Source organism: Colias eurytheme, chromosome 11 (genome assembly GCF_061535395.1).
Source record: "Colias eurytheme isolate Ceu_HAF_F1 chromosome 11, ilColEury1 Martin Lab GWU primary, whole genome shotgun sequence".
Classification (NCBI taxonomy): Eukaryota; Metazoa; Arthropoda; class Insecta; order Lepidoptera; family Pieridae; genus Colias; species Colias eurytheme.
The window spans coordinates 6437113-6458246 of NC_142990.1; the positions used below are offsets into that span (position 1 = coordinate 6437113).

General features: G+C 33.9%; 4 protein-coding genes across 4 annotated transcripts; all 4 read right to left on the reverse strand.

Annotated features, from left to right (window-relative positions):
- Positions 1–3992: 3992 nt before the first annotated feature.
- On the reverse strand, positions 3993–4856 carry LOC149904645 (endocuticle structural glycoprotein ABD-5-like). The gene is made up of 3 exons (XM_090106890.1): positions 4728–4856; positions 4526–4641; positions 3993–4276 (listed from the first exon to the last, which is right to left on the reverse strand). The coding sequence occupies exons 1-3, from the start codon at positions 4734–4736 to the stop codon at positions 4051–4053; spliced, it is 351 nt and encodes a 116-aa protein (XP_089963016.1). The 5' UTR covers positions 4737–4856; the 3' UTR covers positions 3993–4050.
- A 1962-nt stretch (positions 4857–6818) lies between these two features.
- LOC149904646 (endocuticle structural glycoprotein ABD-5-like) lies at positions 6819–8322 on the reverse strand. Its single transcript, XM_090107268.1, has 3 exons — positions 8238–8322; positions 8042–8157; positions 6819–7112 (listed from the first exon to the last, which is right to left on the reverse strand). The coding sequence occupies exons 1-3, from the start codon at positions 8244–8246 to the stop codon at positions 6881–6883; spliced, it is 357 nt and encodes a 118-aa protein (XP_089963394.1). The 5' UTR covers positions 8247–8322; the 3' UTR covers positions 6819–6880.
- Positions 8323–12835: 4513 nt separating this feature from the next.
- LOC149904647 (flexible cuticle protein 12-like) lies at positions 12836–13651 on the reverse strand. Its single transcript, XM_090107524.1, has 3 exons — positions 13594–13651; positions 13397–13512; positions 12836–13143 (listed from the first exon to the last, which is right to left on the reverse strand). Exons 1-3 carry the CDS (start codon positions 13603–13605, stop codon positions 12903–12905), a joined length of 369 nt encoding a protein of 122 aa, XP_089963650.1. The 5' UTR covers positions 13606–13651; the 3' UTR covers positions 12836–12902.
- Positions 13652–18470: 4819 nt separating this feature from the next.
- On the reverse strand, positions 18471–19211 carry LOC149904648 (endocuticle structural glycoprotein SgAbd-5-like). The gene is made up of 3 exons (XM_090106946.1): positions 19085–19211; positions 18894–19006; positions 18471–18818 (listed from the first exon to the last, which is right to left on the reverse strand). The coding sequence occupies exons 1-3, from the start codon at positions 19091–19093 to the stop codon at positions 18593–18595; spliced, it is 348 nt and encodes a 115-aa protein (XP_089963072.1). The 5' UTR covers positions 19094–19211; the 3' UTR covers positions 18471–18592.
- Positions 19212–21134: the final 1923 nt, after the last annotated feature.

Below are 21134 nucleotides of genomic sequence, written 5' to 3' on the forward strand. Positions count from 1 at the left end.
GTAATAATTACAATTGTTTTATTTCCCATTTGTTGCAACCCTAGCATATCTTCATGTAGCAGCAGAAGTACCTACACTGGCGGCGCGGCGGCATCGTGCGACATCAAAGGCATTGCCTTACTAGGTAAGTTTATAATGACTCATTTCTTTTATTATATAATTTACGTTTTACTTTTACAGAATCCGATTCAATGGATTATGAAGACGAGTCACACAACGCCATACGATAGTGATGATGAATGAACATTTCAATAAATGCATGCGTGTTTTTTTATGTTGTTTTGTAATTGTTAATTGTTTCTTAAATAAAGAAATAAACTAAATATTTAAATGATGATTTGTTATTTGCAACACAACTTTATATTTGAGATTCTTTACAAATGTATATTTAGTTTTGTATCATCAAATTTATAAATTTTATTCCATAGTTTTCAAAATTAAATGTAAATGACCATAAAAACATTAATAAAGTAAATCATTGATGTAAGGTCAGGGAACGTAATACATATATACATCTGACCATGTAGAAGCTAAGTCTTGTTGACTGCTGAAGTCTGTAAAGTTTTGTTGTCTGCTGAAGTCTGTACGCAATGAAAATGTCTGCCGTTTCGAAAATAAGTTTTTAAGACCCTAATAAATAAAATATATGTATATATAATGGCAGATCTGGTCAAATACTTTCAAAATTGTATTTTTTTCAGCACTTTCATAAGTGTCTGCCAGAATGTTATCCGCGTGATAATGGTCTGCCATTGTTATTTTCCGATAGTAATAATAATCTATTTTCAAATATCAAAATGGCAGACGTGGTCAAATGGTTTCAAAGTTCGCCAAAAATTTCCACCTGTCTTACCTAAGCGCGCGCCCCGTCCACCACTCTGGGCTTAGTGACTCCTCATCTCATGTATAGTAGGTATAGGGGAATCAACACACAAAAATCCAGGTCTGGTCAAATACATACAGGTAGCTTTGCGCTAGCTCTCTAGCTATTACTTCTTATGGAGAGAAAACGTAAACATGTACCACGGGCGAAGCCGGGGCGGACCGCTAGTAAATAATAAAATAATAAATAGTGTATTAGATTTGTAATTGTATCTTGTATACCTACGAATAATTATTCTTACGTCTTGTTGGGAAATGTTCAAATACCTACCTATTGAAATAATTTACTGTTACAAATCATTAGTGTTATTAGTTTTGAGTGAATAGGCATGGATCAGAAATTCAGAATATAATATGCTACTAACTACTCAAATACATACATGTTTACACAACAAACACCACTGACCTCTATAACTATAAGTTATAGAGGTCAGTGACCGTCAGTGACAAACACTATGGATACCTACGCTCGCGAATGCAAATTCGGTGATTTACTAATTATTGATACCTAGTCATTGAATTCGTTTTGAAATAGCCTGTACTTTGTAATTTTTAGTGTTATAGACATTTATAAAATGTGGTGCTCATTTTTTTGTAATAAATCATCCCGAACGCTATTGTATTTTCGTTGTTTTATTTCAAGTGAACACCTAGGTATACAATTTTGTCACGAGCCGCCTCTGGCCTCTGGGTGAAATAAACAAGTCAAATGATTTTTGTTCTAATTGTATTTTGGTAGTAGTTTGTTTAGAATTTACATTACCATTGTTTAATTTTTATTTTGTATTTGCAGTAAAATAAAAAGATGAAAAACTTCATTAGGTATATTGTACGACACCTCACTCTGAATCGCGCTAGCGAAATTTTTTCGTTACAGAGCACATATACAACTTTCGGACAATCTTCATTGAGGCCGGCCGGCAAATCGAGTATGTCGAGAAACTTCACTTATTCGATGGAGGTATTCTACCTTCCTTCCTCCACAGTTGTGGGACCCCGACGTGCATTGAACACGCAGCTTTCTGATACTAGTAGCTAAAATCAAAACCACAGATATGTCTGTGATCAAAACCATAATAATATTTTTACCTATTATTTTACTAAAAGTCGAGTGCATCGAAATCGTAAATATGTTTTTCACCTTCCTGGTTTTTTTTCCATAGTAAATAGTGTTTTTGATTTGTTGTTGTATGAATAATTATTCTTACTTGTTGGTTATGAAATGTATTTTGAAATAATTTACTTTTACAAATCATTACTGATATTAGTTTTGAGTGAAAATGCTTGGATCAGCATAATATCATATTTGCTACTTCAAATACATGTTTTGATTAAAAAAAAACAATAGTGTAATGTAGGTAATAAAATAAAACTGCGTTTTATTGTAGGTAATCAATTTTGACATTATTTATTTCCCAAAATTACAATAAAATAGTTTACGCCAACAAATATAACTTTTATTTTTATAACAATCCTACTTCCTACTAATGCGAAAGTTCATACATGTTTCAAAAGAAAAACTTTTACTTTTACTATTATTTCAATTTATCCGGTTTAATTAAGACTTAATATTGATACATATGATCATTATAAATACAAATAGGAATTAACAATATAACGAATACGTGGCACAACTAAAATTTTACCGATACCACCCGTGGTCATTCTCCTTTGTGGGTCATTTGTAACAGGATGGCGGTTCTACAGCGAAAAAAGAAAAATGATGGTCAGAACGCTGATACCGGATACCTTAAGATACTGTAATATAAAATATTACTAGATTAGATAAAATATTATAGGTAGTATCTTCACCGTGTGTGACGCGCTTTACATTCACGCCATCTAGAGTTAAATCTTTATCATTTTTGTATACGTCTGTGTGTGTAAACGACCCTGTATGCAATGACAGATGTTAAAACGCATAATTTTACCGAATTGGGTGGATTTTAAGGCAATGATATAACATATTTCAATAAAATATAATATTCAGTAACCGCCATGACTATTCCTAGGTTTGATGACTATTCCAATTACGCAAAAACTCAAATAAACTAGAAATGTAGAATTCAGCGCCATCTAGCGGGATATTGGCTGGGAACAGATCGTTGCAATCACCTTAAGGTTGATTTTTTCACAGCTTCAAGGGCCCCTTGGTCAGACAGATGGACAACAAGGTGATCCTATAACGGTTCCGTTCTTTTTTTGAGGTTCGGAACCCTAAAAAATAGTGTGCAGATTGTGAAATGTTAATATATTATATGCAGAGCGAAAAGGTTTACAAATCTACGCCTGAACTTAAATTATGGGGTACTAAGATGGGGTATCATATTATAACTTATTCATTATTGTATACTTACTAGCTTTCCGCTTGCTGTGAGTGGTTTACAAAACATTGAAGAAGAGGCAATATGAAAAACCCACAGATAAACCTCTATTTCATTGAAACATAAATAAATAAATACCTATCCAATGACACCTCATTGAATAACACATTCGCTCATTGATTTTAAATATCACGCTTGCATGTATGGATAGCCCTGAAATAAACAGACTAGATACGTGTAACCACCTCAATTTTTCTCAAATAAAATTCATCTGAACTTCATGATATGATGGTCTTACGCCGAATAACATTTTGCCAAAGTCTTCCCAAGGATTTTAACACGATTGATGCACATTCAAACACCCGCAAACACCAGAAAAAAATACTTAATTGTTTTGGAGTCTACAGAATATTCACATTACATTGCCAAAAAGTAGGTAAAATGGTCTGATCTGGTTACTGTTATGTTACTGTATGTTATAGAATATGTTTATGACAGAACCATTTATATGCAATATATTTAAATAAAAATATAAGCGGCCTTCAAAAATAAGCAATAAGAAAATTATTGCCCAAACTGGTTTTTGTTCACTGTCATAGATCACTTATTAAAACTCAAATAAATTATGATTATTTAAACCCCTTATTTGGTAATAATCCAGTTGAATAATAAGCTTGGTAAACTGTCATTTTATACTAATAATGAATGAATCAATGAAACTTATATTATTATTTTAACATTTTCTATATAATTGCTTTCTTTGGGACACTGATTAAAACAATTGAAAATCGTAAAAATAAAGATAATATTATGTGTTTTTGGCGGGGGAAGCTAATTAAAATATTTAACCAAGAAGGGAGGCGACTACTCCTGGGGGGACTGCTCCTCCAGGGCCTTCTTCAATTTCAGGTTGGTAGCCGTTAGAGTCAGCGACGTAGGTCACTTTGTATGTGACACCATCAGGTCCGACCCATGAGAAAGAACCCCTGACAACGAGTGACTCGTCTTCGCGACCTTCGTTGATGATCTCTCCTTGCTGTTCTTGTTTTGTTCCATCGTTTTGCTCGTATCTATAAGAAAATTGAATTTATGATTCATTCTTAATGGATTAGGTTGTGAAAATTATTGTACACTTTGCATACTCTCTTGTGTGACATAAACTCCTTGCGTAGCACACACAAACAAACAAAAATCTTAATATGCTGTATGAATAAGTAATGCTTTATGTATTCATGTGTTTTGGTAAACATTATTCTTTTTAATTTAATTACACTTCTCTCAAAATAAAAAAAGGTCGCTTGTTTCTATAAAATACTTACGCATAACGATAGTTTCCAAGGCCTATGTTGTCATTGTCATATCGCAGAATCTGCACATTGTCTGATGGCAGCACGGCCCCAGACACGGCTGCAACCGCGATGCACAAAACAATAAGCTGCAAACACAATTAGGTACACACTCACTCTATCACTATAGCCATTATAAATTATTAATAATATATTTATAGAATTTATTACGAACCAGTTTCATTATAGATGATCTTTCTACCTTGACTATTTTAGAGAATGTAACGTATTTGGTTGAGTCGCAACCTTTATATCGAAGCAGATGACTTATTTATTATGACCAAAAATACCTGCCCACTATAATATGTATAACACATAATATGTAGTAGTGCTTGATGGTGAAGGTTAACCGCTTGGTATTTTCGTAAAATTTTTACGATTTAGATACTTATTCTCATACGACTATTGCACGGGCAATATGAAGACATTATTAGAAATTATAATTAACGTACATAATCAATATGTATTGATGTTTCTATGTTGATAATCTATTGAGAGGTGATGTTTGCAATGTTTTTATTCCGTGCGTGCAAGTAATTGAATGACTAATGATTATATGTGACATTTTATTTGAATAGTTCCTGTGGATTATAAAAGAGGAACTTCGAGTTGGTATATTTCTTCTCGCTATGATATGTTTAAGAAAAATCTCCATTTAGCATGAATTGGACAAACCATTGACTGTACTTATAAAGCACAGTATTAAAAAGTGTATGCAATTAAGTAAGTATTAAAACTATAGCCTCTCTCTAAATTAAATAAAGGCCGTCACCTTAGATTTTTACGCTTTGTTTGTGTTATTTATATTTAACTGAAGTTTATGAAGATACAACTTCAAAAAAACGTGTTTTATGTTAGTATCTCAAAAAAATCGGAGTAAAGCTGAAGAGGTTATTTCGAAAGTTTTTCCAACAATATTATAACAACACTACGCTGGACAAACTTATACAACTTGAATGATGTATATATATGCTAAAACAGTAACTAACTAATGTAGTTATTACGTGTATTAGGTACTGTTTATGTTCTATCTGACAGAAGTTATAAATTGATAAAATACAGGACTTAAAGGCTTAAATAAATATTGGTGCCATTTCGTGTATATAATAATATTATATACACGAAGTAACAATAATGTCTAATTTCTAGAAAAATATACCTTTATTTCGGGGGTGGAATTGTCTAATGGTGTAATAGCGGGTAAACCCGCTCCGGGCCCACGATGGTGAAACCGGTGCCGCCTATCTGCACCCTTAGCCGTTCAGCTGATGTTTTGATTGTTTGATGATTTGGGAGTCCATCGACCGAACTGGCGAGTCACCGTCTGCCATTATTATAAATTTTTAATATTGAAAAGTCCATACGTCCATAGTCCCTATAGACCCAACCCATCCTACCGTTCCATCGAACGCCACATTTCCATAGCCCAGTTTTTTAATTCCCATACTTACATAATTCTCTACGCCTGTTTACACTTAAAGAATTTGACATAGTGAGGTTAGAATGAGTATTCGTTCGTTTGATCTAAATGCATGTAAAGGGCCTCTGCATGTTGGACATTTGTCATTTACTTCTTACGACAAAAGAATAAAATGTCTGAGGTGTCAGACCTGGGAAAACTCTGACATCCGATTGGAACGAAGTTCCATTCGTTTTGAAATAAGTATTATTGGAGGTGTAATTAAATTAAAAATATTGTATTTAGGAGTTAAATGATTAATGAAAAAAGTGGAGGTCGAAGTGATTTTTTTTCCAATCGGGTGTCCGGGTTTTTTTTAATAAGGATCAACTATCCAGCAATTTTTTAATTTTTTTTATGCTTAAATAACAAAAATATTCACATTTAGTACAATACTAGACTTTATTTTAAAGCTATTTGAAGTCTTTAACTATTCTATTGATTTTAAAAAAGCATTCACGGACTTTAAAATATGTTATTGTGAAGTCAATTAGTTTACTTTTAGTATACAATAATATGCTAACGTTTAAGATTTATTTTTTTTGTTTAATTCGAAATCTAAAGTTACGGCAGAGTTTCATAAACTGTATCTACGAAATTATAGCTAAGCAGCCGCAAGCATTAGATATTATTGCGTGTTATTGCATTGGTTTAATGTTATTAAAGTAAAGCCTTTTGTTAATCTCATACTAATTGAGTTAGTGTTTTACTTAATTAACTTTACAAATTCAAATTTATATAATTAATAATAATTTGGCTAAGCCGCCATTTTTGTTTCTTTGGGGCACTGCGATTAAAACAATCATAAACATACAAAATAAAAACTTTATAAAAATACGTGGCCTTGCGGGGGAAGTTCATTCAAATATTTAACCAAGAAGGGAGGCGACTACTCCTGCGGGAACTGCTCCAGGGCCTTCTTCTTCTTTTTCAATTGTAGGTTGGTAACCGTTAGAGTCAGCAACATAGGTCACTTTGTATGTAACACCATCAGGTCCGACCCATGAGAAAGAACCCTTGACAACGAGTGACTCGTCTTCGCGACCTTCGTTGATGATCTCACCTTGCTGTTCTTGTTGTGTGCCGTCGCTTAGCTCGAATCTATAAGCAATATGAATTTATGTAATTGATTGAGTTGGAAAAATTATTCCGTACATTTTCGAAGAATTTACGACTTCACGACTTAAAAAATTGACTTAACTTCATAAATGTGTTAACAGAAATGTATGTAATCCGTCAATTTCATTGGAATTAATAATTAAATGGAAAAAAAAAGTTAATGTTGTCGATGATGTTCCATAAAATTTATCTTTCGGAATCTTGATCATGATTTGAATTCTCAGTTCAATAACATGTTCAATTTATATAATCACAGAAAATGTTTTTTCAATACATTTCACTTGTATAGTGTGGTGTAATCGCTGGATAATATGGTAACTGAAGATAGAGAATGCACAATGCGCCCATTGAAATTATGTGGCCAACCCTTGCGCAAACCAAGTGTAATTATATAGTACTAGCTTTCCGCCCGCGGCTTCGCCCGCGTTTTCAAAGAAAAACCGGGATAAAACCGATCCTATGTCCTTTCTCGGGTATCAAAATATCTCTATACCAAATTTCATGCAAATTGGATCAGTAGTTAAGGCGTGATTGAGTAACAGACAGACAGACAGAGTTACTTTCGCATTTATAATATTAGTATGGATTTAAAAAAAATATAAGAATGTTTAGAACAAGGGACTTTTAATAAACTTGTATTTTTCTGTACCGCCACAACATTCTCTATCTCCAGTTACCAGGTTATCCGTTCATTATATAGATACGCCACACCCTGCATATAATTCCTAGGAGTTTGTTTGCAATATATAATATATAGTTTGCCTATTATATAACATTTTTATTACCTACATAATATACAAGTAAGTACATAATATATTACTATTGTTATACGAATATTTATTTGTAAATAAAATAAAACTATACGTTTCAGTAAATTATTGACCGAAAATGTTGCTCCCGAAAATACTTACGCATAACGATAGTTTCCAAGACCAACGTTGTCATTGTCATATCGCAGAACCTGCACGTTGTCTGATGGCAGCACGGCCCCAGACACGGCTGCAACCGCGATGCACAAAACAATAAGCTGTAAACACAAATAAACACTCTGTCACTATAGCCATTAACAAAAATAATATTATATTTATCGAATATTTTATTACGAACCAGTTTCATTATAGATGTTCTTTCTACGTTGAGTTTTTTAGGTAATGTAAGGTATTGGTTGAGTCGCAACTTTTATACCGAAATAGACGACTTATTATTAAACTAGATTAGACTCACCTATTGAGACCAAAAAAAATACCTGTCTACTAAACAGTATACATATTTAATTATTAGGAGGAGAAGGTTCACCGCTTGTTGTTTTAGACGATTTTTTATTAATGGGTATTCTCATACTATGAGAATTGTAAAGGACTTTTGAACATAGGTTTTATTATTTTATAGATATATTACTATTGATATAAAGATCATCAAAATTCAATTAATTTGTGATATTATTACATTATATTATTCCTTTAGTATCTATAGTTAATCCAGGGGTAGGGAGGTCTCTTCTCACTATCTTTTGCGTGTAACACCATTATAATACATCACTGGCGGTGCCCCCCGGTTTTACCCTCATTGCTCCGCGCGCTCTTGTTGGTTGATGATATATGTACAACGTTGATAAAAGCGAGATGCATGCATACTAGCGACTCGCCCCGGCTTCGCACGGGGGCAATGCTGATACTAAATACACTACAGAAAAACGTTGTATATAAAAACATAGCGGCCCGCTCCGGCTTCGCACGGGTATAAAATATATAGCCGGGCGCGCAATTTTTAAATCTGTAATATCTTCGAAAATCATACGGTGTAAAGGGCCAAATAGATCTATATTAAATGAACAATGTATTCAAGGTATTTAATTGGTTAAGGATTAATGCTGTATTGGTTAAAATCGTTTCGAAAATTAGCCATTAGGTATTTGTCGTAAAAAGTAAATGAAAAAAAAAGTTATTGTGGGTTATCCATAAGAGATAGACATATACCACCGGGGACTTTTCTGTAGACGGATGTTTTTATACATAAAAACCTTCCTCTTGAATCACTCTGTCTATTAAAAAAAACCGCATCAAAATCCGTTGCGTAGTTTTAAAGATTTAAGCGTACAAAGGGACATAGGGAAATAGGGACATAGGGACAGAGAAAGCGACTTTGTTTTATACTATGTAATGATGATGATATAGCAGTGACGGATTAAGCTAGCGCGGGGCCTGTAGCAAATTCTGTCAAGAGGCCCTTCGTTTGCTATAGTTTCTCAAGTTAAAGGGTATTAAATAAAACAAAACTATTACAAATAAACTTTTCTGCATTTAATATGGGCAAATTTAGGGATAACACTTTCACTATCGACTTCTTTAAGCAAATTATACTCTATATTTATCAAAGTAAGGTGATTAAGACGTTAACTTGGCCCATCGTGTTTCTTAACTCGTTTTTAATACGTTTTAACTCAAACATTTATTTTTATTCAATTATTTATTCAATTAGACTTCTTCTAGAAGCACTAACTAACTAACGTTGAAAAAGAACGTTCGCCACTGCAGTTAGTGATCATGAGAGACAAGTAAATGCGCAAGGCAATTTCTACGTTTGGGACACACGATTCTAAGGAATTATTTGATAAAAGTTTATAAAATTGCAGTTCCAGAGACTCTCGTTTCTTGCTATCAATAACAGTAGCCACATCTGTTTTCAGCAGTTCAGCAAACTGCACTAATTCGTCGCCTAGGCTCTTTCCAAATCATCTTCTTCTCATATGCACTGTACGTACACGGTGCTTCTGTGTGGGTGTTATGTTACCAGATATTGAAAATTTTCCCAAATTTTTCCCCGACTACGGAAGAAAAAGGGTTATGTTTTTCGAGTGAATCTATGTATAATATTTCTTTGGCACGCCCTGCAGTATAAACCGCTGAACCGATTTTGATTTATGAGGTGGCATTGCAATCATCTGAATTATTATGGTAGTGGTGTTAGGGCGTTTGTCCACTACAAGGAATTTTACGGTCCGGCATTCCGATTTTTTACGGTCCGGTATGGCACGCAATTAATCTAAATACTAGCTTGTGCACTATACGTAATTTTACTGTCCGACATTTTACTTTTCCCTATTCCGGATGGTTTTTTGAGTTTACGAGTCACTGTAGGTATAATTGTTTTCGAGTGCCCACTTGCTTGGATTTTACTCTTTTTATTGCATATGCCAATTGAAAGCAAGCTCTTGTTTTACTTTCTTTTAGCTGGCAATGAGATTTGAGAAGTCAGTATTGTTATTTTATATACATTGACCGAGCATTGACCTATAATTATTATCTAAGTAAGTGTTGGTAAGTTAAAGTTCAAGTGGGAATAGCTTTAGCTCCTCGTCACCGACAAAAATAAATAAGTGAAACATGCATTTTAAATCTCTTACGGAACTTTACTTTTTATTATAACGAAGTAATATTTTCACCTTCTATATTATTACTCGTTTCTTGTAAAATGCGAAAACAATCATTTATGATAGCATTATACCGCCATACTTCCTTGAACTGTACCGCACTGATCCGAGTAAAGACGGACAGGTGCACAAGCAATTCATCGGTTTTTTCATGCCACACCGGACCGTAAAAAATCGGAATGCCGGGCAGTAAAATTCCTTGTAGTGCACAAGCGCCCTTAGTGACGTTCTACATAATTTTAATATAAATATCTGAATATGATATTTTTTTATAATATTGTAAAAATTCTTTTGTTACATAAACGATAAATTTTTAATTAAATAAATTACATAAAAAAAATGTTTCAAAATTACAATGATTACCTATATAAACCCAACAGCACTACCTCGAAGATCTTTTAACTATTTTACCGTTTTACCCATAAAAATGGCAAATTCATTTTCAAAATACTGGCAGCATACGTCATACGTTGAAGTTTTGTATTCCTTCGTATATGTAAAATTATTATTTGTATACAAAATTAAATAAGCCAAATAATCTACAGAGAACCTGTAAAACGATGTTTTATCTTTTTGTTTGTTTTCGGGAACAAATTTTTCAGCGTTTTAATACATATCACAAGACAGCATTTTTTTACTAAAATAGCAAACCCCTTTTGACGTATAGACCGGGAGATACTGACACAAAATTTCGAGTCATTTGTAACAGGATGGCGGTTCTACAGGGGTCTTAGTACGCAATGACAAAAAGAAAAATGATGGTGTGAACGCTGGTACCGGTGGGTTAGTCGCGTGGGCGTTAGTCGAACTCGTCGGAAAAATAGCGAAAGTCAAACGATTTGTAACACAAAAATTTTAGAATTTACCGATAGCCCATAAAAAAGAAGTATGCGGTAGTGTCATGCCATACTTTTCCGGTATGACTTACAGCCCGCCATACCGACGCGAATGTGTTGATTAAAAAAAAACAATTATTCAACCATTTGTACCAAGCTAACTTTTGCACAGGTAACCATCGTCGTGCAGCCATTTACGAAAATCGCCATGCCATACTTTTCGGACGATTCCAAATGGTCACCATACCGCCGAAAATCTGCAACATTTTTTTATTTCGCCTATCTTTTTGTACCAGTATTGCATTTGGCTTTTTGGAGAGTATTTGATAAAATGTGACCATTATTATATTTGCCATACTTCTAGTAGGGGGAAAAAGTGCTGTCATACTTGAAAAATAAATTTATTATTAATTTATATAAGTGAAGATTTCCAACACCTAGATCTTTGAAATTTTGTATTTATATTCGTCGATCCTCAAACTTACAGGAAAAATAAGTGCCATACTGTTACAAATCGTTTGACTTTCGCTATTTTCCGACGAGTTCGACTAACGCCCACGCGACTAAGCCGCCGGTACCAGCGTTCACACCATCATTTTTCTTTTTGTCATTGCGTACTAAGAACCCTGTAGAACCGCCATCCTGTTACAAATGACTCGAAATTTTGTGTCAGTATCTCCCGGTCTAGTAGGTATTGCATGACACTATAATCGCTATAGCACTGGCGGAGGTTCGTATTCGTTTTTGATTTCGTATTTTCTTTGACAAGGGCGATGTATGATTGTGATGCTCCATCTGCCTTTTATTTTGTAATCTAAGGTTTGATAGTCGATAGAATCCTATTTTTTCGGGTTGATCGGGTTGTTACGACTAGCTCGTTCGATGACAATATCAGGGGATTCCCCTGTTAGTTTTGCCGTGCTACAAACTTGCGTGTAGCGCAGTGCAAGCAGTACAACACAACTTTTGGTGTAGCCAGCGCAGAACATAATGTGTACCAATTAGCGAGTCATGATACCATAGAAACGGTGGACCCCGTTGAAGGGTATAAATATTTGGGCTACTAGCCTACTACCAATCACAAGAAATTCATCACAAAGACACTACCTACTTCAAGATAATTTCAGACAACGACTACATAAAATATTACACACCCACCTCAATGCTAAAAATACTCTTAAAGCCAACAACACTTTTGCTATCCCCGTATTAAAATACTCGTTTGGAATCGTACGGTGGACAAAATCGGAACTCACTACGCTACAAAGAATAATAAATACTATATTGAAAAAACACAGAAAACATCACCCTAGAGCATGTATCCAAAGATTGACCCTACCTAAAATTGAGGGTGGTAACAATTTTAGGTAGGGAATAATAATAATATTAATAAATTAAAACAGAGGTATTTAAATATGTCACTGATTGAAACAATCAAAACATCAAAAAACTTTATTCATATACGTGGATTAGGCGGGGAAAGCTCATTCAAATGTGTTCTTTTGGTTAACCAAGAGCGCTTTGAATAAGCGCTGGGGTGTACACGCTTCCAGGGCCTTCTTCTTCTTCTTCTTTTTCAAGTGTAGGTTGGTAACCGTTTGAGTCAGCGACGTAGGTCACTTTGTATGTGACACCATCGGGTCCTGTCCAAGAGAAAGAACCCCTTACAACGAGTGACTCGTCTTCGCGACCTTCGTTGATGATTTCACCTTGCTGTTCTTGTTGTGTTCCGTCGCTTAGCTCGTATCTATAAGCAATATGAGTTATGAAAATTATTGTACTCAGTAGATTCTTCGAAAATACTCATTTGAATTTAACAATTGACTAAATTTCATCTATAATATTATGTTAACCTATTTGTAATCTGTCATTGTATACAATTACTAGGAAATGCATATATTATGTAATATCATAATTATTGTTCTACGAACAGTAATTCTTGGTTGTTAATTAAATAAAATGTTTCATTAAATTAATGACTGAATGAACTAATGACTTACCCATAACGATAGTTTCCAAGGCCAATGTTGTCATTGTCATATCGCAGAACCTGCACGTTGCCTGATGGCAGCGCGGACCCAGACACGGCTGCAACCGCGATGCACAAAACAATAAGCTGTAAAACACAAATACACACTCACTTTATCACTATAGCTATTATGCAAAATTTAAAAACTTTATTGAATTTATAACGAACCAGTTTCATCATAGATGATCTCTCTACGTTGACTATTTTAGATAATGTAACGTATCGGGCTGAGTCGCAATCTTTATATCAAAACAGACAACTTATTATTAGACTAGATCAGAATTATTATGACCAAAAATACCTGCCCGCTATACATATGTATATGTCGTGGCAATATCGTAGAGTTGTTCATTTTATGAAATGATTGATCATTTCGTGAAATAGTCGCATTTCATGATGTGGCCAACATAGTTTGATGGGACCGTTAAATCATCAATGTTTACAATTTTGTCATCCACATTTGGCCAGGTCATATAAAATATAAAAAAAATCAGAATATTTGAAGAATTTGTTTATTGCACAGTTTATTTTTATTCAAGTTATTGTTTGGCTAACAAAAGATGAGACTGGCTTTTTATTTCGAAAATTTATATGGCAACACCTATATTTACGTAACTGTCATTAAAATATAAGTTGTTGATGTGTCAAAGTGAAAATTATTTCTGCGATTTTAGTGATTTCTAATTGAAAGCATGGCGAAAACATTGGAAAGCGACTTACGAAAAGTTCTGTTTAAGATTAATATGATTAGTAAATTTGAAGAGAAAAAAGATGAAAGAGTTTTCAAGGAAAAACTCTGTTAAGTATACAGATACTTTTCATTTTGATTGCATTATTTATATTTAATATTTTGCAGTTAACATGGATGATACCAGTAACCCAGTTATAAACTATTCAAGCAACAATAAAAAAAAATGAATGATCTGTTCCGTTCAAAATGTTACTGCTCTTCAACATGAATAACATGGTCCGGTCATAGAAGAAATCTCGTCAAGATACTGATTTTGTGTCTTTAATATGATTATATTGATTAAACAAAATTTAATAGTATTTTTATTATGTTTTTTCTTGCTTTCATTCGGTTGTTCTTTTTTCTATCTGTATCACTTATCTGTACTATAACTTAAAATATGATATTATAAAGATGAAGAGTTTGTTGTTTTTTTTGCTCGTAAGAGAAAATACCTAATAAATAAAAGTATCAAAGCCATATTTCCAACTATAACCTAAGTTGCCATATTATGTTGATTTTTTGAATTTGCCGCCTTTTCCAGTCTCATCTTTCGTTAGCCAGACTCTAGCGGCCGGCGAGTGCCAGAAGCGAATCGATTTTTAGAAAAGAAACATTTATAATTAGTAGGATATATTATAAACTAGCTTTCCACCCGCGGCTTCACCCGCGCAGTCAAAGAAAAACCCGCATAGTTCCCGTTCCCGTGGGATTTCCGGGATAAAACCTATCCTATTTCCCGGGGCAAAACGTAGCCTATGTCCTTTCTCGGGTATCAAAATATCTCTATACCAAATTTCATGCAAATTGGTTCAGTAGTTAAGGCGTGATTGAGTAACAGACTGACAGACAGAGTTACTTTCGCATTTATAATATTAGTATGGATATAGTTATAGGATTTTAGACGCATTTTTTCTTCAATATATAAGATATCCGCAGTTTCCATAGTACCCGAACCTCTTCGCCTTAAATTCTTTGCTGTGATTTTCTTCATATTGTAATTAAACGAATAATGAAGTTTTTAACTGCGAATATTAAAATTTTCGCCAGCTGTAGGTATAGTATAAATTTATAAAGAATAGAAAAAAATCGATCACGAGGCGGGACTCGAACCTGCATCCTTTCGCGCCATTCCGGGGCTGATGCATTTGAATGCCATAAAACCAAAAATATCATGAAATGATCGATCATTTCATGAAATGAGCAAATCTACGATATGGCCACGGCATATACAACACATAGATTTGCTAGACGGTGAAGGTTCACCGCTTGGCATTTTCGTCGAATTTTTATTATTGAGAATTCTCATACAAAAATGACTCGGGGATTTTGAACACATTTATAGATATCCTACTTACTAATATTACAAACTAGCTGCTCCGCGCGGTTTCACCCCCGTGGCTCCACCCCTGTTGGTCGTAGCGTGATGATATATATATAGCCTATAACCTTCCTCGATAAATGGGCTATCTAACACCGAAAGAATTTTTCAAATTGGACCAGTAGTTCCCGAGATTAGCGCGTTCAAACAAACAAACAAACTCTTCAGCTTTATAATATTAGTATAGATGTGAAAGTTTGTGATGATGTATGGATGGATGGATGTTTGTTACTCTTTCACGCAAATACTATTGAACCGATTACAATGAAATTTGAAGACCCAGAATAAGACATAGCCTACTTTTTATCCTGGAAATCCCACAGAAACGGGAACTTGCGTCAAGCGTGAACAAGCGTCTTTGACCTTCAAAAAAAGGTAGTCAATTCGTACAAATGTGCGTAAAATCAGACAAATCGTCCAAATTTTGAGAAAACCGGGTAGGAGTAGTAGATGTGAAAACACAATGAATGCACGTGCGAGCAGCTCGTACTGCAGAAATTAATGCTGCTGTTCGCGACTGTACACGTTCCCACAGAGCTTCTGTACAAATAAGTATGTACTGGAGATGTTTCAGGACAACAATTACCAATTACAGCAGGGACTCCTGCTGTTTCAAAATCTGGAAGGTTACTGTCCATGTATAAAGTCCGTCAGTCAAGCTTTTAAATTGTAGAAAAATTATTGTACAATTTAAACACACATGAAAATCTTGAATTCTGCTGGACATCTGCTTACATCATAAATATCCTAAATGCGTTGTTATATTGGTCGTACGCGTATAATTAAGTGAGTTGCTCGAATAAAAAGCTGACAAAAAGAAAGCAAAGAGGTAAAAAGAAGCTACTAGAGTGACAAAGTGACCTAAATATTAGCGTATAAATTTAATTATTTAAGGGTAGGTAACATAATAAATTATAAACTAAAACCTTCCTTTTGAATCGCTCTTTCTATTTAAAAGGCCGGGCGTGCCGGGCTGGCCGGGAGAGCCGGGTGTGTAGGTTAAGCCGGGTTTGCCGGGCGTGTAGGGTCGGTATTGGCCGGGATGGACTGATTGTCCACTACTAAATGAGTGTTCTTCAATTTCGGGTTGGCAACCGTTAGGCATCTATCTCAACCAATATTAAATATTATTGTCTCCAGCGAAAAATGAAAAATGACAAACAAACTGCTTTCGGAACCGGTCGCAAATTAATTATTTTTCTTTAATTTGACGATTCAAAATCACTTCCATGTCTGTGTCATAAGTCAATTGTTTTTAATATCTGGAAGTTTATTTCAATCAAATAAAACTTTACATTAATAATAATTGAATGACTGAAAAAGATTATTCTCTTGAAAATACTAACGCATAACGATAGTTTCCAAGGCCGATGTTGATATTATCATATCGTAGAACCTGCACGTTGTCTGATGACAGCACAGCCCCAGATAAGGCTGCAACCGCGATGCACAAACCAATAAGCTGTAAACACAAATACACACTCACTCCATAATCAAAAATCATAACTATTTTTATTGAATTTATTACGTACCAGTTTCATTATAGACCTATGTATTGATGATAATTATATAAGAAGTACAAGTCTTTAAAATGAGAATGTAGAACGAAAATCTAGACTTAGATCCAGAATAACCATAATGGCAACTATATGGGTAGATAATCTTTCTCATGGCTTGCTTTCATTATTTTCATTACTGTAAAGTAAAATAGTACTCACTTCGGAGCGCTGTAAAACCTTAGCTATTGACTTAATGAAAAAATGTTGTATAAGTATATAAAAGTTGTTCCTCGAAAAAACAGTCTACAAAAATGGTCTGATATATTTTATTCGTAAAATGTTAAAAAAACTAGTTATATTGGAAAATATACATATGTATCTCTAATTTCTGGACATTTTCGCTTATATGAGAATTTAATTTGCAACAAATAATGTTTATAATTTTTTATCAGGTAAATAGTTTAAGAGCTATATCGTTAACACCATTTCAACCGCTATTTTCAAGATGGCGGCCATGGGACAAGGGTTTAGTTAGTACCACAAACTTGGTTTTAGCTTCACATCAAAAAAATAAAATTGCATCCTCTAAAAAACCCCATATTATGTAAATTTTCAATGGACTAATTGGATATACATATTCTTATATGTGCTTGCTGCATAGCACCATTAGACGTCGACGTAATGATACGTTGTTTGCTTTTGTTATCACAAATAGTCATACACATAATTAAGTTGTTTCATTAAGTATGTATATGAACGGCGACGTCTTAGAACTTTAGTGCAATGGTACTGATTTCAGGTGCTATGTGAACAACGTCATTAAGACGCCACGCTCATTTGTATGATAAAATCACGTTCAATATTGTAAAGAGTGACGAAATAGATTGTAGAGCAGCCGCACTTAAATGTTACGAGTAAATACTGCGGCTGTAAAATTTTGTTAATAATTTTACATGCATTGAATTGGCGTTGCACTTACGAGTAAGTATTATGACTTATTAAATTCATGAATTAGTACTCACTCATACTGCATGTAGGTACCGTTAGTTTATTTGTCCCCAGAAAGCTAATCCAAAAAGTCTCAAATAGCCTTACCACCATAATTATATTTGATTTATATAATTAGGTTGTATAAATAGAGAGTGAATTCGTAACCAGAAAATGTGAACTCAATAGCTCAAAACTATAACTAAATTGTTGTCATTGGGTCATAAATCATTTTACCATCCCTAGATATACATAATTGGTGTCATAAATCATTTTACCATCCCTAGATATACATATATAAAAACCTGTTGCGAAATCTTCCCATTACATAAAAATAATACTTAACATTATTATATTAATTGATCTTATTAGTGCACGGAAACTACGGGTTTATTAATTTACAAGCTAGTATTATACGAAAAGTCAAGGAAAGTATATAAGACAACCGTACGAATAAACTTATATTTTATTATAATACAATTGGTAAGAAATTAATGAATCAGCATATAAATATTATATACAGGTTCAGGAATTTAACTATTTACAATTTTCGATATTATTTCGCCTAATTTATCCTAATAGTGATGCTACGACAGCTGACGGGACCGCTCCGCCTGGTCCTTGTTGAATTTGAGGTTGGAAACCGTTCTCATCCGCTATGTAAGTAACGGTGTACTGGACACCATCAGGACCAACCCAGGCGTATTGACCTTGAACGACGGAGCTCTCGTTTTCAGTGCCGATGTTCTTCAACTGTCCTTGTTCTTCATGCTTAGTGCCATCTGACAACTCCCATCTGAAATAAGTATTTCATTAAGTACCTAGGTATTAAGGTATATGGGTATATAGATTTATTTTAAGTGACTCTTACGCGAAATTATATGAATCAAGTCCAGCGTTGTTCACGTCATATCGCAGGATTTGAACATCCTGTGGGTTTTGGGGAGCGCAGGAAACAGCTGCTACAAGGGCGAAAACTACGAACTGAAAAGGGAACGGGGTAATGTTAGTTCCAATTAAAAGCACTCAAATCACTGTATCCATTTTGTCCAATACACTGACCAGTTTCATTTTGTTTTACTTTGTTTTCGTTGACCGTCTTCTTCAAAGAATAGTTTGTGTGTGGGATAGTTACGTCTTCAAACGGACCTCTTATATATGTATTTCTTCTATTACTAGATTGCAACACTGCATATCTGCCATCGCGTCGCGGAGCTTCTTATGTGCTAAGCAAAACTGTCGAGTCTATCATATCATGTCGAGACGAGCTTATTGTTGTCAGTGTTTGTAAGCGCCTCTTCTTGGTATGTGTTGGTAAACAACCAATATGACCTATGTCTTTCTCTTAAGGAATAATAGGATTACAAATGTCAATGTTAATAACCATTGCAAAAGATAATTCATTAGCCTCAACACAGACAATACGGTGTTATTAAACATTTACTGGACAACAATTTGTTTTAACCACCATAACGTAATTGCTCAATACTTTTAAAAGGCCAATACTTTCACATCTAGTTAAATTCGTTTTATTTGTGATTAGTAAATGCTACTGTTTTAACTTGACCCAGCAAAATACGGAAGGCAATAGTTTTATGTTTTTGGTACAAAGCACCTTATTAATTAACAACTACCTACTTATTGCTATCTTCATGAGAACCTAAAGTAAATTCAAACGCAATAAGAAAATAAGATAAATGTAAGAACTTCAAAATTATTACGATACTTTGTAACAGTTTAAAAGTATATATAATATAAAATGAGTAAAATTTAATACGCTAACCGAAAATGTAATTCAATATAATAAATAGGGCTTAAATACCTATAATAGGAAATTAATACCTATACTACACTTAGGTATCATTTTTACCCTAAATTGTAATTCATCCTTGGTTAGGTAGGTACTTCAAGTCAAATCAAAGTCAAGTTGTCTACTAAATGTGTTCCAAGATTTCCATCATCACTTGAAGAATTCAATATACAAGGAGGAGGTCAAGATTTAGGCAATTATAATAGAACTAAACGAATATAAACTTCACCAAATTAAAGTAAGTACATGGCTATTAGAACACTCATTATGCAGATAGAATAACTTCTTGAAAGGTTGTGGGAACAAGAATCAGTGTATGCACGGCCTTTGAGTATGAAGATGATCAATTTGAAATTTAATATAAAATAAGTCCTATCTACATATAAATAAAGTTGACCAAGTTATATTTCAACGTGTTGTTTGTTAATAAACGGACAAATCTCATCTTTACGCGTAATAATAGGTATACTAGAAAGGCCAAGGTGTTCTGCGGTGGTAGATTATAATTTACCATTGATTCTTGATAGGTTTTATAAAGATCATGTTTATGGAAATTTTCCTTTGTTGTATGTGCTCATTTCAATAAAATAATTATTATAATTTATTACTAAGATTCAGGACTATTTTTTAAAACTATATTAGTCGTGAAAGATTCTGCACACAACTGCACCTTTGTTTTGTTATTTTTATCTTCTGATAGCATAGAAATTATTGTGAAGAAATTAACGAAGATATTTAAATCAATATCAGCTTCATTTCACAACAATAGTAATTGTATGATTGTAATTTAAGTATAAATTGTCTTTGGTATACTTAGGTTTCGACCGGTCGCGTTACGTCACAGTCTGTTGAACCGATGATACGCGCGCCTGACCTCCGACATCCATATTGCCTTCCTTGCTATTTTTGGGTCAATCTTTCAACTATTACGATATTCTTTAAGATATTTCAACCTAATCCGGTACTTCACAAGGTTACGTGACATAACCCTAGAATCACAGTGACATATTGTTATATAAGAAGCGTAATGTAAATATTTGATATACTTACCAACTAAAATTTGTTTACAAGCCTTGTTCTGCAATATATAATATTATTTAAAAAAGCTAAATTTTGTTACTAAGGACTAATTTTTCAATCCTTGGTTAAAACTTATTCGTCGAATAACGTATAAAACTACCATTTCAAAATGTATTTTTATTGCCCGCAATTGACAGTTTACAGGTGACATTTTAATATTAACAGGTAATACCTTATTGGGCGGATAAGTTTTAACCAGGGATTGAAAAATCGGCCATAAAT

What these genes read in the sequence shown, in the direction of transcription:
- LOC149904645 (XM_090106890.1), bottom strand. An exon ending in CTTGGAAACTATCGTTATGC is followed by an intron (nt 4,277 to 4,525) that starts GTAAGTATTTTA and finishes ATTTTCTTATAG; the next exon opens with ATACGAGCAAAACGATGGAA.
- LOC149904646 (XM_090107268.1), bottom strand. An exon ending in CTTGGAAACTATCGTTATGC is followed by an intron (nt 7,113 to 8,041) that starts GTAAGTATTTTC and finishes TATTGCTTATAG; the next exon opens with ATTCGAGCTAAGCGACGGCA.
- LOC149904647 (XM_090107524.1), bottom strand. An exon ending in CTTGGAAACTATCGTTATGG is followed by an intron (nt 13,144 to 13,396) that starts GTAAGTCATTAG and finishes TATTGCTTATAG; the next exon opens with ATACGAGCTAAGCGACGGAA.
- LOC149904648 (XM_090106946.1), bottom strand. An exon ending in CTTGATTCATATAATTTCGC is followed by an intron (nt 18,819 to 18,893) that starts GTAAGAGTCACT and finishes TACTTATTTCAG; the next exon opens with ATGGGAGTTGTCAGATGGCA.